The sequence below is a fragment of the Muntiacus reevesi genome, chromosome 9 (assembly GCF_963930625.1).
Source record: "Muntiacus reevesi chromosome 9, mMunRee1.1, whole genome shotgun sequence".
NCBI lineage: Eukaryota > Metazoa > Chordata > Mammalia > Artiodactyla > Cervidae > Muntiacus > Muntiacus reevesi.
In genome coordinates, this window is record NC_089257.1 from 36,883,309 (window position 1) to 36,898,036 (window position 14,728).

At 53.3% G+C, this 14,728-nt stretch overlaps 1 protein-coding gene across 3 annotated transcripts in view; it reads left to right on the forward strand.

The window, feature by feature from the left end:
* Nucleotides 1-13,399, forward strand: part of ARRB1 (arrestin beta 1) — a 78,772-nt gene extending 65,373 nt beyond the window's left edge. For 2 of the 3 annotated variants that reach the window (XM_065943930.1, XM_065943931.1), the window contains exons 11-16: nt 13-150; nt 1,405-1,488; nt 2,712-2,735; nt 4,961-5,031; nt 5,813-5,864; nt 7,193-13,399. In XM_065943930.1, coding sequence (XP_065800002.1) covers nt 13-150; nt 1,405-1,488; nt 2,712-2,735; nt 4,961-5,031; nt 5,813-5,864; nt 7,193-7,304 — 481 coding nt within the window. In that variant the 3' untranslated portion in view covers nt 7,305-13,399. The remainder of the gene's footprint in view (nt 1-12; nt 151-1,404; nt 1,489-2,711; nt 2,736-4,960; nt 5,032-5,812; nt 5,865-7,192) is intronic. The other variant, XM_065943932.1, reaches the window with a different exon arrangement.
* Nucleotides 13,400-14,728: the final 1,329 nt, after the last annotated feature.

The following is a 14,728-nucleotide window of genomic DNA, read 5'->3' on the forward strand; positions in this document are numbered from 1 at the left end:
CCTTCTTTCCAGTGACACAGTGGCACCCAGCTCTACGTTCTGCAAGGTCTACACGCTGACCCCCTTCCTGGCCAACAATCGAGAGAAGCGGGGCCTCGCCCTGGACGGGAAGCTCAAACACGAGGACACAAACCTGGCCTCCAGCACCCTGTGAGGACCCCCCTCCCTGGTCCCGGGCTCCCCACTGTGTGTTAGTCACTCAGTCGTGTCTGACTCTTTGTGACCCCATGAACTGCAGCCTGCCCGGCTCCTCTGTCCATGGGATTTTCCAGGCAAGAACACCCAGAGTGGGTTGCCGGGCTCTCCTCCAGGGGCTCTTTCTGACCCAGGGATTGAACCTGGGTTCCCTGCATTGGAGGCAGATTTCTTACCATCCTCCCCCAGATGGGTCCACACCCACCTTGGTCCCAGCAGGGCCAGCACAGGCGCAGGCTGCCCTCTTCCCGACCATGGTCCAGGGCCCGTCCTCATGAGCTTGAACTGCCAGGGAAGCTGTCGCCCAATCCCACCCCTCTCCAGGGGTGCCCGGAGAACAAGAGGAGCCACTCCACCAGGTTCCCTTAGTCAGTGCCTTGCCCAGGGGACGGTGACATGGAGAGGCTTCGTGCAGGAGGCAGCAGCTCCTGACCTCGTCGTGTCTTTGATTGGATAGAGTGCGTCCCTGAGGCAGAGCAAGGCTGGAAGGAAGGATGGAAAGAAGGAAGGGAGGGAGGGAGGGGCTTCTGGAAGGGTCCTGGGAGGAGAGGATGAATGAGGACGGGGTCTGGGAGTCCAGAGAGATGAGGGTGGTCAGCTAGGCTAAACTACATGTGGAGGTGTCCCAGAAGGTAGGGATCCCAGGGATCTTACCCCAAGATCACCACTGACTCTCTGTGGTGACCTCTCTGAGGTCAGCTCTAATGGAAACCAGCGGGTATGAGGACCCCTCTTGTCCTGCCTGCTGAGGTCTGGCCCTTCCTGGGGGCTGACCCACCTCTGCAGCACCTCTGCCCACGATTCTAGCCCAAACACTCTCACCTGCCCTTGCATGTGCTACCCACTTCCCTTTTCTTCCCTGACTCAAATCCTTCTTGCCTTCAACACCTAGTGAACACACCACCTCCTGCAGGGTCTTTCCCTGTTCAGGCGCCCCTCCCTTCCCCTGCCCACTGCCCTCACCTCCTTGCTGGGACTCATGCTCTGGGAGGGACGGAGGTGGTTCCCAGGGCAGCACAGCCAGACTTGGAGCCCAGCGCTCTGAGTTCTTGCTCCCCAAGGGCAGACCTCGCCTTTCTCACACACTGGTCTCCGCCTGCACCTGGTGGCTGAGTGGTCAGGAGAGGGACCTATGGCGCTGCCCTGGCGCACCCCATCCTGCCGTGTCTCATAAGACCCATGAACCGGCTTCCCTATGTCGCCTTGCAGGTTGAGGGAAGGAGCCAACCGGGAGATCCTGGGCATCATTGTTTCCTACAAAGTGAAGGTGAAGCTGGTGGTGTCTCGTGGCGGGTGAGTGCTTCAGCCCAGCCCAGCCCAGACCCCAAAGGGTGGGCGGGAAGGTCCCTGACGGCCACACCCTGTGCCCCCTTCTGCCTACTTGCTGGGTCTTGTCTTATTCCTCCTCTTCCTTCTCCTCCACCCTTTTCCCTCTCCTGCTTCAGAGGCTTTCAGCCCCTCTCTTTTCCTCCACTCTTTCTCCCCTCCCCCCTTTTCTTCTTCCTTCTCTTTTACCTCCTCCTCCTCTTCCCTCCCCCTGGTCTGGGCACATGGGAGGTGGTGGGAACTTCCTAAGAGTCTCTGCCGTGGGGTTTCCAAGGGGTGCTGTGCCCCTCATCACATCTCAGGGCACAGCACCCACCACACCCCCACTTATGCTCAGGCTGATTTGCTGGGGAAGTGACTCAAGGACCTCAGAATCCTAGAGCTGGATTGGGGGTGCTCTGACTGTCCCATTTTACAGATGGGGAAACAGAGGCCAAAACAGTTCCCCACACATTTCCTGAAATCTCTAATCTCAGGTTACGGGCTGGTTGCGGGGGTAATGACGGTAAACCAAACATATTCCCTGACCCAGAGCAGAATCGGGTGGAAGCCCAGAAAGAACTCGCACTTTTTCCCATATACTGAGCCAACAGGTTGTTACACATTTAGGATTAGGATTTCTAATTTGTCAAAGGGATTTTTTTTTTAATTCATAAATTTCTTTGAAAAGATTGGAAAGCTAATAGCATTAGAAATCAAGTCTCCTTTATTTTTAGAATAATGCCTCCTGCAGTGGTGGTGTATAATACTGGCCATGTATTACAGGACATCTCAGAATCACAGATCTCAAATCCTGTGTCCTCTGACTTTTGCAAGATCCTGTGGGTCTTGTGCCTCAGGCTCCTTCTTGAGGCATCCTCAGGGCATCCTAAAGTACATCCTTCTGCCATTGGATAGTCCCAGCTTCCCCAGGGCCGGCAGCACAGGGCTGAACTTGTGTGTCTCCTTTACAGATGAGGACCCTGGGGCTGCCCTCGCAGGGAGTTTGGCTGAACCAGGCCTGGTTTCAGTTCCCCTGGCAGGGCTCACACCACTTCTGTATATCCCTGATGAGCAGTTATACCGGGGGTGGGTGGAGTGTGTCCCTGGGTCTAATCTACCCCAAAGTGTGGTGAATGAACATGCTTTCTGTTTTCTTCCTCTCTGAACTCTCTCCTGACCACTTCTTCCGCCTCCTCTGACCCACCCAGCCTGTTGGGAGATCTTGCATCCAGGTAAACCCCCTCCCTTCAACCTGATCAACCCACCTTCCTGAAGGGCCCAGAGACCATTGTCCTGACCTTCCAGAGCCATGGGCCCTGGGTAGGAAGGACTCTTAGCACTCATTTTTTTGATTGCCAGGCTCAGGCATGTGTGGGGACTAGGACTGTCTCCAGAGGGGCTGGGGAGGTGCAGTTTCTCCTTTCAAACCTTGTCCTGCTCTTCCATCCCACCCAAGTGACAAGGACCTTTGCAGACAGCAAAGTGGGCTTCAGTGATCTGGGGAGTGGCCCCCAATCAGTCTGTTTTACAGGATGTTTTGGATAAACTCAGGCTTCGTGGCTTTCAAACCCTTCTACATGAATGAGAACTAACTGCTAGCTGAGTGTTGCTAAGAAGTCCTGAGGAGCTCTGCTTCTGTAGACAAGACTCCTTGGAACCAGCTGGATCCACGTGCATTTTCCACAAATTCATGTGCCCCCAAACCAATGACTTTGCTTCCTCCTGTCTCAGGAAGCTAATATTACTCATCCCAAGAAATGTTAGTTCGTTAGAAGTGAAATTAATTCAGTTCAACTTGATTCAGTCTAATTCAGTAAGGAGTTCTTGAACCCAGACTTGAGCCCAGCCTTATGAGGGAGACTGAGGTCCCAGAGAGGAATCAGAGACACTCCCTGGCCATGATTGCTTGTCACCTGGTGGAAGGAAGGTTAAGATCCACATTCTTCCATCCCTATTCCGGATGGCAGTCTCAATCTTCCACCGGCTTTCATTCAGATAGCTCACTTTCCCAAGTGAACTGAAGACGCTGTCCTCTTTGGATGCAAAAAATAAAAAATAAAAGCAAAAAACAAAACCAAAAGTCAAACAAAAAAGCCACATTGTTTCAATAGCTTTATGAAACCTCCATGTCCCTGTTGAGGGGAAGTCATGATTCTGGCAGGCACGAGCCTCACAGTTTAGCTAAGCCTTTAACCTACATTACCTCCTGGAAGTGGTTCTAGAAGGTGAGTAGAGTTCGCGCTGTTTTCTAGGTGAGCTCAGTGAGACTTAAAGATGTAAACTGCTCCTCAGTGCATAGAGGGGCTAGGGGAACATCCCTTCCTGGTTGCATAGTTGGTTCCCCTGACCACCTCATCCCCTGCCCCATCCTCCCCTCAGCCGGGCCCTGGCAGCAAAGTCAGTAAGGTGATGTGCCTGGAGGCGCTCACGGTTGACAAGGCCTGGTAGGGTGACACTCCCTTGCAGAGCAGAGGAACTTTCCAGGCTGCTTTTGTCCAGAGTGGGGAGAGAGAGGGTGGGTGGAATCACCTTCTCAATTCTGAGATGTTATCACACAGGGTTCAGGGTGTGAATTAGGGAGTCAGAATCCTCAGCCTGTCACTTTCTTTTAATAGCTGTAGAGCCTTGGACAAGATATGTTTTCTCCTTGGTCTCAATTTCCCAATCTGTACATTGGGTATAATAGTAGAGTTGTTGTGAAGGTTAAAAAGAGTGACTCTAGAGTACTGCTTGGTGTAGAGTCAGCACCCTGTCAGCGTCTGTTCTTGTTATTACTCTGTCAATCAGGGCCAAGGGCAGAGAAGCCTGGTCAGAAGCACTGGCCGGTAGCACCACCTCTCCCATCCTTCTACCCCCATAGGGCTTCAAGGCTCCAAGCACAGTGTAGACAACTCTGTGGAGACAGTTGGGGCCTGGGTCCCATCCAGCCTGAATTTGAATAAACTGGCCTCAGCAGTGCATCATCTAGATTGCAGAGGGCTCGGGCCACCTGGGCACTTTCATAGGAGCCCCCTGGAGATGTTGAGAGATAGGAGAGTGAGGGTGGGAGGAGTTTCAGTCAAGAAGTTGGGAAGGGCGTTGGCAGGGGAGGCTGGGCTGTGACCATTGGAGGCCTGCAGGATCTCGGGGCACCTCTGGAGCCACCCGGCAAGCCAGATGCATGCTCACTGCCCCGTGCCACCTCCCAGTTCACGGGAGCTCAGGGCGCCTTCTCAGGAAAGGGGAAGTTTCCATTCTCTCAGGAGCCAGAAGAAGAGGTCTCCCAGTTCAGCTCCCAGAAAGGCTGATGCTCAGAGAGAGGTGGGACTGGGGCTTGGGGCCAGATTTCCTGCTTCTTGGTCCAGAGCTACCTCCTCTGATCACAAAACCTTTCCCAGTCCTCAGACTGATGGGGCATTGAGTCTGGCACTGAGTCTGGGATTGGGCTCAAGGCTCAACCTCTCTGGGTCTCTTTCAGCGATGTGGCCGTGGAACTGCCTTTCACCCTAATGCACCCCAAGCCCAAAGAGGAACCCCCACATCGGGAAGGTAAGCAGAATCTGTGGGTTTCTGGGATAGGGTTTCCCTGTCACCCCACCTCTCACTGAGTCAGTCTTCAGCCCAGGGTCACCCCTCTTCCCCAGTCACAGGATCTTTTGTGAGGCCCACACTCCTATTTGCATCTGACTCCCCGGTAGACAGAAAGGGCTGGCTCTGTTCTCTCTGGGCTGGGGGTGGTGAGCGTGGTGGGTAGGGCATGCCAGGAGTCCTTGCCATGCAGACCGAAGGGTCTGCATGGATAGGATGATATCTGGCCACACCATCCCGGTGATATTTCCAAGTGATACCAAACTGGTCATATTTCATTAAACCTACGACTGTTTCAGTCAAAAGAGACATTGTAGCACGTACTCCAAAGAAAGAAAAATGTCCCCATATAAACTATGAAATGCCCATGACTGTAAAACATACCGCAATTTCAGAGATGTGAAAATGTGAATAAATAGTTATATCAGAGTTAGTGAGTCAGGCATGTAACAAATGAATCTAAGTTGTATTGGAGACATGCCAGAAAGAGCAGGGTCCAAGGATTTTTGTTCCCCTGGTGCTGCTCCCTGGCGCTCCTTGGCTCTCCCTGGACCCTCCTCCCTGCATTTAGGGTGATTTGAGGTGTTTCCGAGACCAGGGACCAGCCCTGGCTTCCTCACTTCCGCTTTCTCCTTTTCCCTGCCCTGCCTTAGCTTAGTTGTCCCGGGGTGAGGACCTGTGCCCACTTGCCCTCTCGCCCACTCACCAGTAACCCGTGGGCGGTCATCTGCCCTGTGTTTAGTTCCAGAGCACGAGACGCCAGTAGATACCAATCTCATAGAACTTGACACCAAGTAAGCAGAATCCTGCCTGCAGACATGGGCGGGGCGGGCCTTGGGCGGTGGGCGGGGCTACCTGGTTATTTGCATTTATGCTAATTAACCCCGAGGAGCAGCTGGTCTAACCCGTCTGCTGAGAGCCGCCTCTGCTCGCCTCCTCAGCAACCCGCTTGCCTGCATGTGACTTGAAGGACCCTCGGTGCCTGTTCCTCTTCCTCCTGCCTTGGTGGGGTCTGTCTTCCTCCCTCGTCCTTGCACGTCCGTCAGTCCGTCAGTCCGTCCGTCCATCCACAGCACCTGCTCGGCTGTCACAGGGCTGGTTTGTGGCCCTGGACTGGGACCCTCCGGCTTGGCTGGTGTCTAGCCAGTGGAATCAGGCTGTGGGGCGGGGAAGGTTCTGGGGATCTTCTTGTTTCTGACTCGTGAGGACCAGTATGGATGACCCTGTGGTCAAAGGCTGTCGCCTCACGGGACAGTGGCCAGAGGGGAGGACCTGGGCAGACATCATTAACCACCTCCAGGGCCAAGCAGCTTTCTCGCTCCACCTCCAAATCTATGCTTCCTTTGTCCTCCAGGAGATGTGTGGGGTCTTAAGTCACCCCATGGAGGATACCCCGGGCAGTTGGCTGAATTCTGTGGGGCTGGGGCCTGGAGAGTGGGCCCATGTGGACATGTTTTATTAGTAGAAGGGAGCTCGCTGCTCTTAGAGGCAGCCCTTAGCCCTGAAATCCCACTCAGGCACCCTCTTTCTCCACTCACATTTTTTCTGCTCTACACCCCCATTTGGCTTTGCCTAGCCCCCACCCCAGCCCCCATAGACCCTGTGTATCCAAGATCCCTCAGGGTAGAATGTGAGCTGACCTTTCCCTGGAGAAAGGGCCTTTGGGGTTTTCTCAGAAAACAGGAATGCTTCCTGAGGGTAGTTCTTTGGGTGGGTGGATGGGGTTTCCTGGGCCTGTTCTTGGGGGACTCAGAATATGCTGTGAAACTGCTGTCGGCCTGGCCTCTTTGTGGAAATAAGTTCCTCCTCTGGCCCTAACCCTGCCTCACTCCCCGCCCCAACCCACAAGTTGATGTGTGCCTGAACCCCAGCTTCTCGAGAGCTGGGTCGATTTCCAGCCTTTAGCAAACTCATGCCTCCCCCTGATATTTCCACAACTGGCTGGTCCCACTGTCATTGATGGGCATCCAGATGTGCTGGCCTGGCAGGCCTTTCTATGCAAGACCAGTCCCAGAGGCCGGCCTCTGGGTCCCGCTGGGCTGTGCAGGCTCTCTGACCCCTCTGGATAAGCCTCCTCTCCCTGCCCTGCAAACATGCCTGTTTTCCTTGTCTTTCCTACCAGCGATGACGACATTGTGTTTGAGGACTTTGCCCGGCAGAGACTAAAAGGCATGAAGGATGACAAGGAGGAAGAAGAGGATGGTACCGGCTCTCCACGGCTCAACGACAGATAGACTGGGGCCGCCCTCCCTCTGGGCAGCTCTAGGACCACTCTCATGCACTAGGATGCTTGTTCGTCTTCTTCCTGTCCTGGCTCCCCCTCCCCTTTGTTCTTCCAGTTTCTACCAGGGGGCCTCAGCGGTCTTCCAGGTCACGGTGGCGAACCCCTGGCCTCAGGATTGGCCCCCATCACCATGCCAACAGGGCCACAGGCACCACCCTCACCCTCTCACTGCATCACTTCTCCATCCCCCCTCTTTTCCTGTTGACTCCCAGACAGGCCAGCACAGCTCTGGCCTTGAAATTTGACTCGGGATGGGGAGCAGAAAGGGGAAGATGGGCCACAAGGGTTTGGCGGGGTGGGTATGGGGGCTCAAGACACGTGAGAGGATGTGGCCACTGTCCCAGGTGATTAATACAGTTCTGGCAGCTAAAACATGACCGCTTTGAAGGCCACCCTCCTCTGGCTGGGAGGGGACAGATTCATGGATAGATTTTCCACACAGTTCTGCTCGAAGTTCGGACCCACCAAACACCTGTCTTCTTCCTCCCTCATCCCTGCCCCTGTCCCTCTGTGACTGACAGTGACCTTGGTGAAGGCTTGTAGACCCCCAGGAATGGAGCAAAGCAGTTGGGCTGACTTTCTTACCAGCAGTTACCTAGTCTAAGGCAAGTCATGTGAAGTAGCCCAAGTCTATTTCAGTATCGTCAGGATGTAATATCCTAGCTGCCTTGTCTCATCCACAGATACGCACAGAGCGAGATAGAAGGGAGGGGTCTTCAGAAGGCACCAAGGTCTCGAGGAGGTGTCCTGAAGGGTGACACTGAGATGGGGGCGGGGTGAGAAGATGAGAGTCTGCCCAGCTCCCTTCCTTAAGAGGGATCAGCGAACTGGTGGGAAGCAAGGCTGAAGGGCCAGAATGACTGATGCCACCAATGTCTTCCTGCCCTTGCAGGTCTCCAGGGCAGGACTGGAAGAGAGCCCCTGTGACCACTGTGCCCACAGTCAAAGCGGGTCCTTCCCTAGAAAGGTCCACTGAGTTGTCTTCACCTAAAAGGAAGGGGAACTCCTTTGTTTTCATGGGAAACACCCCCCTCCCCCCAACACACACACACAGCGGCTCCTAGTGTCATGGGTGTGCAGTACCCATGGGCTGATGTTGGTGTGATTAGGACATGGGGCACACTTCCAGGGCAACAGGGCAGGCAGACGATGAGGCAGAAAGTGTTAAAAGTTCTCTGTTTTTCTCTGACCTTTGATGCTCTTTGCTGTGTGACTTTGGGAAAGTTCCTTTCTGTCTCTGGGCCTCAGTACTTCACCTAGAAAACCAAGGGGTTTGACCAGATGATCACAAAGGGCCTTCCCAGCTCTTCCTCCAAGAATTTGTGAACATTAGGGTTTCTGGTCTGGTGGGTGGAGCTGATCTGTCTGCCATCAAGGAGGATTCACTGAACCCCAGGGGTGGTGGGGCAACGGAGGGCACCTAGCTCCACCACTCCACACCCACTCCAGGCCTCAGAAGGGCCCTTCTAGGGTCCCTGGGCTGGGGCGGGATGGGCAGTTGCCTGATGTCAAGCTGTGGCTGTAGTGAGCATGAGCTGCTTGGCCCTAGGGACCAAGTATTACAGAAGGTATTTGTATTTGCTTGTATTTGCTGAGGCGTGGCAGGGGGAGAGGAAGAGAGCTTGTGATAGGCACTGCCCTACTTCACACCCTCTTTGGATGTCCTGAAGTTTACCTCATACCCAAGCAAATGTATTGATTAGCAGGGCAAGGGAGTCTCTTGCTCCTTTCTATCCCTGCCCCATAGTTGTGAAAAGGGAGATGGCCAAGTTTTATTATACAAGTTGGATCTCAGCTCTTCCGTCCAGCCCCTCCTGGGATGGACTTTGCAACCATTTTCCCTGGTGAAATTACCCAGTTCATAGGCCTGGCACTGCACCCCAGCCCTTCCCTACTGAATCTCACTCCAGGGACCCCCACTCCATGTCAGAGACAAGTCAGCTTGGGACAATCGTCCTTCCCCAGTCAATTCTAGGGTCCCAACTGCATCCAGTCCCTCCCAGAGCTTGCTGGACAGTTTGTACCTCATTGGGCAGCTGGAGAGTTAATGAATTGTTGGAACAAGTTATGGCAAGCATATACTCTTCAGGGTCGTCTTCTGGAACCTTTGGGGCTGGTATAAGACCCTTTAGGATTTGGGGTGATCACTTACCTACAAATAGACCTCTCTCCATGTCCCTAATGCAGTCACACAAAAGCTTTGTCAGGCTGGTTTCTTGACCTCCTTCCACTTCAAAATCACACTGACCATTTTGGGTTTATCACAGCGCTGAACTGAAATTTTCCCAGCTACAAGAAGCATCATGGGCCTGTTTAACCTTTTGTTTCCTCTTTGGGCCCAGGACTAGAGAAGAGCAGTGGTCAGGTTCATTTGGCTTAACCAGGCTTGGCTGACAACTTCTCCACTTGGTGCTAAGCGCTGGAGACACAGAGTTGGGTCAGTCCCAGCCCCTGTCCTCAGAAAGCGGTCAAGGGAGAGTTACAGGGGAAGTAATGAGGGGCCATTGCATTCAGGGCTCCATGGTTGCTGCTAGCCCATACAGTGCCTTGATGTGAGTTAGAAATGGTGCCTCTTCCAGGTGGATTCAACCCACTTAGGCATGCACAGCTTCCCAAGTGGTCACAGGCTGGCGTTTAGACCCACACGTCCCTGGGCTGAGTGCCCTCCCGCACAGCCATGCACAGCAGCAGTGAATACTCAGCCTTCTTTCTGAGAAGGGCCCAGATAATCTTTCCAAGCCTCTGGTTGGCTCCAGACCCCACCCCTTCCTGCAGCCCCTTCTCTGCAGGGCCCCTCTCCATCTGGAGTCAGCCTGGTCCTGGTGAACCACTGGAGTGAAACGGGATGGGGAGCCCCACTGGGCTCCAGGCACCAGCCCACAGCCTTGGCTGTCTCTGTCCACACATCTGTGGCTGCGCTGACCACGTCTCTCCACGCTGAGACTTTGCAGTGGGTGGCATGTAGATAGCAGTCTGGGCAGGAAGGAAGAGCATGGCCTGGGTGGACGTCTACAGGCAGAGAGCCAGCTGGACTTCCTCACCTTCCCAACCAAGAGGGGAGTGCAGTCCTTGGGAAGGTAAGGACTGAGTTCTTTGGCTGGACTCCACCGGCCTCCTCAGAGCCCAGACCGGCAAGGTGAGCTCGCTTGGGTCTTGGTTCAGCTGGGGGAGTTACTGACAAGCTGGTCCCACATGGTGCAGTGAAGAGTACCCTGGCCCAGAAGTCCACGATGCCTCTCCCCACTGGCTGTCGCCACCCAGCCAAGGAGCCTTGAATGTCTCATTCAACCTCCTGGGTGTGGTTTCTCTAACTGTAAAATGGGACAGTCATTTCTTTCCCAACTCAAGGGACTTGTGAGGCCCAAAGGAGATGAGAGTCAGCTCTGTAATTTGCAAATGGCTGTTCAGGCCATGGCCCTGCCACTGCGGGGGAGCAGCCCAGGGTCACACAAGAAGGGTGCTGCCAGTGGAGCCCTCCCACCCACCTCCTCCATCTCCTGCTCCCGTCTCACCTAGGCAGAGGTCAACCAGAATGAGAGGAGGCCAGTTTGGCTTTGATGACCTAGCTGAGTAGGAAATTCAGACACTGTTCCGGAATGCCTGCCCCCCAGGCCGTGGTCCCAGCAACCAAGACAGAGAGACATGGATAGTGTCAGTGATTCGGGGGCCGGGTGCATCTTGGTGTCAGAGGCCAGGAAGGCTTGGATCTGATCCCAGGTTCGGAAGAGCTTCCAGTCCCCAGACCTAGCGTGGCTGAATGCCCCCCCCCCCACTTCCCTGCTGGAGAACCCCAAGGGTGAGGTGGAATAGAAATTGCCTGCCCCTTCAAAGTGTCAGTCCCCCTCCAGGATCAACCAGAGCTGCCAATTTTCATTTCTTGGTGACACATGGGAGGGATTTGGGCTCAAGGAAAGCCCAGGCCTCTTAACTCTGAGATCTGAGTCCCAGCTGACTCATCCCTGGTGGTTTCAGCAGCCCACAGAGGCAGCTTCCCTCCTGCCAGTGACTGGGGGCTGGGCATCCTCCACCCATCCTGGAGGAAGGCATTAGGCCCCAGTCTTGAACTCTCCTAGGGTCCCTTGGACATAGGCCTATACTCGTTCTGATGTTTTTAAAGTCAACATGGACCAAAACAGACTCTCCCCACCCTTGTGTGTAAGCCTGCCTTGGGACTGGCAATTTGTTCTCGCCCAGGCAGCTCCACCACTTTTGTCCTCCTTCCAGGACTGAAATGGCCTAACTGTGGAGCAGGATCCCCACCTTTACCACTCCTCTGCAGATTCACTGCACAGTGGCTCCAGAGAGAGGCCCATTGAAGGGGGAACATTCTCCCCCTCCACCACCCATCACTCTCTTCCAACTCTTCACCCCAAAAGGGAAGTCAAAGCACAGGTCCCCGGGACTCATGATCCACAGACTCTGAAGCGCTTGTTATCTAACCAAGTGCTGTGGAAACTGTATTCCACAGAGCTTTGTCAGGGGCTGCTAAGGTGGGAAGATGGAGGTGGAGGCAAAGGCTCTGTCTCCAGCCCTCCTCACCCCCTCATTCCTACTTCCACCAGAACAACTCTTCTTTTATCTGTCTTGCCTATCAAGGTTTCACCTTTAAACTTCTCTTGAAAAAAAACTTCAAACCACCATTCTGAGGTTTGATCCTAGACCAGCAAGCACAGGTTCTATTCTTGCTTTTCATGCTGGAATGGCCCCAGCATTCCAATACAAAGTATCTTCGTATTGGAACTTGCATCACAGACCCAGGCCCAAACATTTGCTTATTCACACACACATACATATACATGTACACACATGTAAACATGCAAACATTTGATGGTTTTGTAGCTCACCCCCACTAAAGCTCTGGCCTGGGTTTGACTTGGGCGGGGGCCTGGTGCTGTGAGGATGGGTCTTGTCCCTGATAATGGCCCAGGCAATGTGGGGGGCCGTGAATGAAGCAAAGAGGCCCAGCCCTTCCCCAGGACTTGTGTCTGTGCCCCAGTGTGACACCTGACTTTCCTGATCCGGGCCCATGAGATGATAGAGGAGCAGTGTGATAGGAAGAGAAAATAGAGTTGGGTTCCTCTTTAATATACAGCCAGGTGGAGGGAAATCCAGATTTCAAAAAAGAAATGCTGAGGGGGGACTTTATGACCAAAGTCCCTCCTATGAAGGCAGGATTCCTCCAGATACCTTTTAAGCAGCAAATCTCCCTGAAGCAATTCTAATAGGATTCTGTTCCCACATTTGTAATCAACTGAGTCTGTGGGCTACAGGCGGGTCCCTGAAGAGAGGCTGGTCCCCCCATCTGCAATCCCCCAAATTCTCTTCTTGCTGGCCTGCCCCTCTGCCCAGGTCCCTCACCAGGGCTGACTAAGAGGTGGGCACTTTGGGGACACCTGGACCAACTCTTGGCACAGAATCCTGCCTGGCCCCCACCCAGGGAATTCCAGGTGAAAATGTTAGACTTAGGACTCAGCAAGCCACGTGGCACGGGAGAAAGAGTGCCAAGTGCTATTCTGTGTTCAGTCCAAGTATGCCCTTGGGGTCCTGACCTCAGTTCCCCCTTGTGTAAGGTGGAGATAGTGCCAGGCTTTGCCTGCCTCAAAGGGATTGCCGCAAGGGTCATGGGAGAGGTGGGTATGAAGAGGGACTCACCAACTCAGGATGCATCATGGCCTGCTCTGCAGATCCAAGAACACTTGGGATCCGTGTAGGATGACAATCTTTCTGGAGCATTTCTGCTCAGTGTTGGGGTCTAGCCACAGTTGCTGGGGGAGGGGGCTGCCTCTTCCTTCCCAGTGGGAGCCGGCGCTCAGCCGGGGTGTGGGCAGTGACAAGTGACTGAGAACTGGTCTCCAGGTCTGTGGTCCTTCTGTTAAGTGATTCTTTCGTGATACCCTTATTCCTGGGCCACCTTCCAGGTTTATCTGTTGTACCTGTGGCATTCCTTATTATGTCAGATAAGTTATTACAGTTTATCAACTCTTAACAGGACAAATGAACAAAAGAACCATAAGTAGGAGACCATTAAAGGTCTTTTATGACAGATGCCGACTGTGCTTTTATTTCTGTCTCATAAGCCCATGGCAGGACATAGACCAGAAAATGCTGTCTGGCTGCCCTGGACTGGCTGGGCCATGTGTTAGTTCCAACTCCAACCGGGTTCCTCACGGCTTCTCCTCCCCTCACTGCCATGTAGCAGCCTTAGGACCTGGGGGAGTTGCCAAACCTCTGACCCGTCTCAGACCCCACTGGATCCCGTGACTCCTGCTTTGCTCCTAGGATAAAGCCTTCCCATCTTCTCTTTGGCGTTGCTGACCTCTTCAGATGGAGTCCTACCCCGCTCCCAGCCCTGGTTCTTATTCAGGTCGCTTCTCCTGCTCTGTTGGATCTCCCCAAAGTCACTTGGGTTTTGTATGACTTGCCTACTGCCTATTTCAGAAGAACTCATGGAGGAGTGGTGGTACGGGTGAGGAAGATTCAGAGTCCTAAATGACAGGATACTGTATTCATACGAAAGGAAGGTGCTACTGGATACAAGATAATTTCTCTAGGAAATTGGTCATATATGTGGAACAATTTTTTTTACACTCCTGTAAAATAATGTGCAGCTTAGATGAGTGCATTGCCCTCCTGGTTGGCCACAAGCTGGTCTGTTTCCTCTGACTCTCTCTTCCAGTTAGAGAAGGGTGATGGAAAGACACTGTCAGTGTCTCCTGAGTCAGGAGACAGGAGCTAGAGCTTTGATTCTGCCCTCCCTCATGGACTGTGTCAGTCCAAGTCCAGATAAACAAAGCCTATGCCAGTATTTAATCAGATCAAAGAAACTGGTTATAAAAATGTTGCAAGAGTTGAAAAGGGCAAGCCAGGTCCAACAGGAAGTGACTACCACCTGTAGGGCGGAAGGGCAGGGAGAGGAGGTGGTGTTACTGAGCCAAGGACCAGGGAAGCCCAGTGGGGATGTGGAGGGAGAGGGTATCTGATGAATCCAGACCAGAGAAGAAAGAACTCTGTTCCTGGGATGCTTCCAAAGCAGAGAGAGTGGGAGAAATACTCTGTGGTTTCTTCTCTCCTGCCCTCCTATTGGCAGATCCTTAATTAGAAGCTAATATTCACAGAATTGGGGAAATGTAGTCTACAATGGTCAATGCCGTGCAATATAGAACAGGAGAAAATCAGGGGATTAGATCTGAGACCAAATAGGCAAATGACCAGCTCTTTAATATTCTCATCAAAAAAACAAATAATCCTATTGGCCTGGATACCACCATTTAGGAATGCCCTGACACCTGAACAGGAATCTAAACATGGGAGAGGTGTTTACTATTGTCTCTTTAGTTTTGAGCTTTTCTTCTGCTGTCACTGTCTTCATGGTGT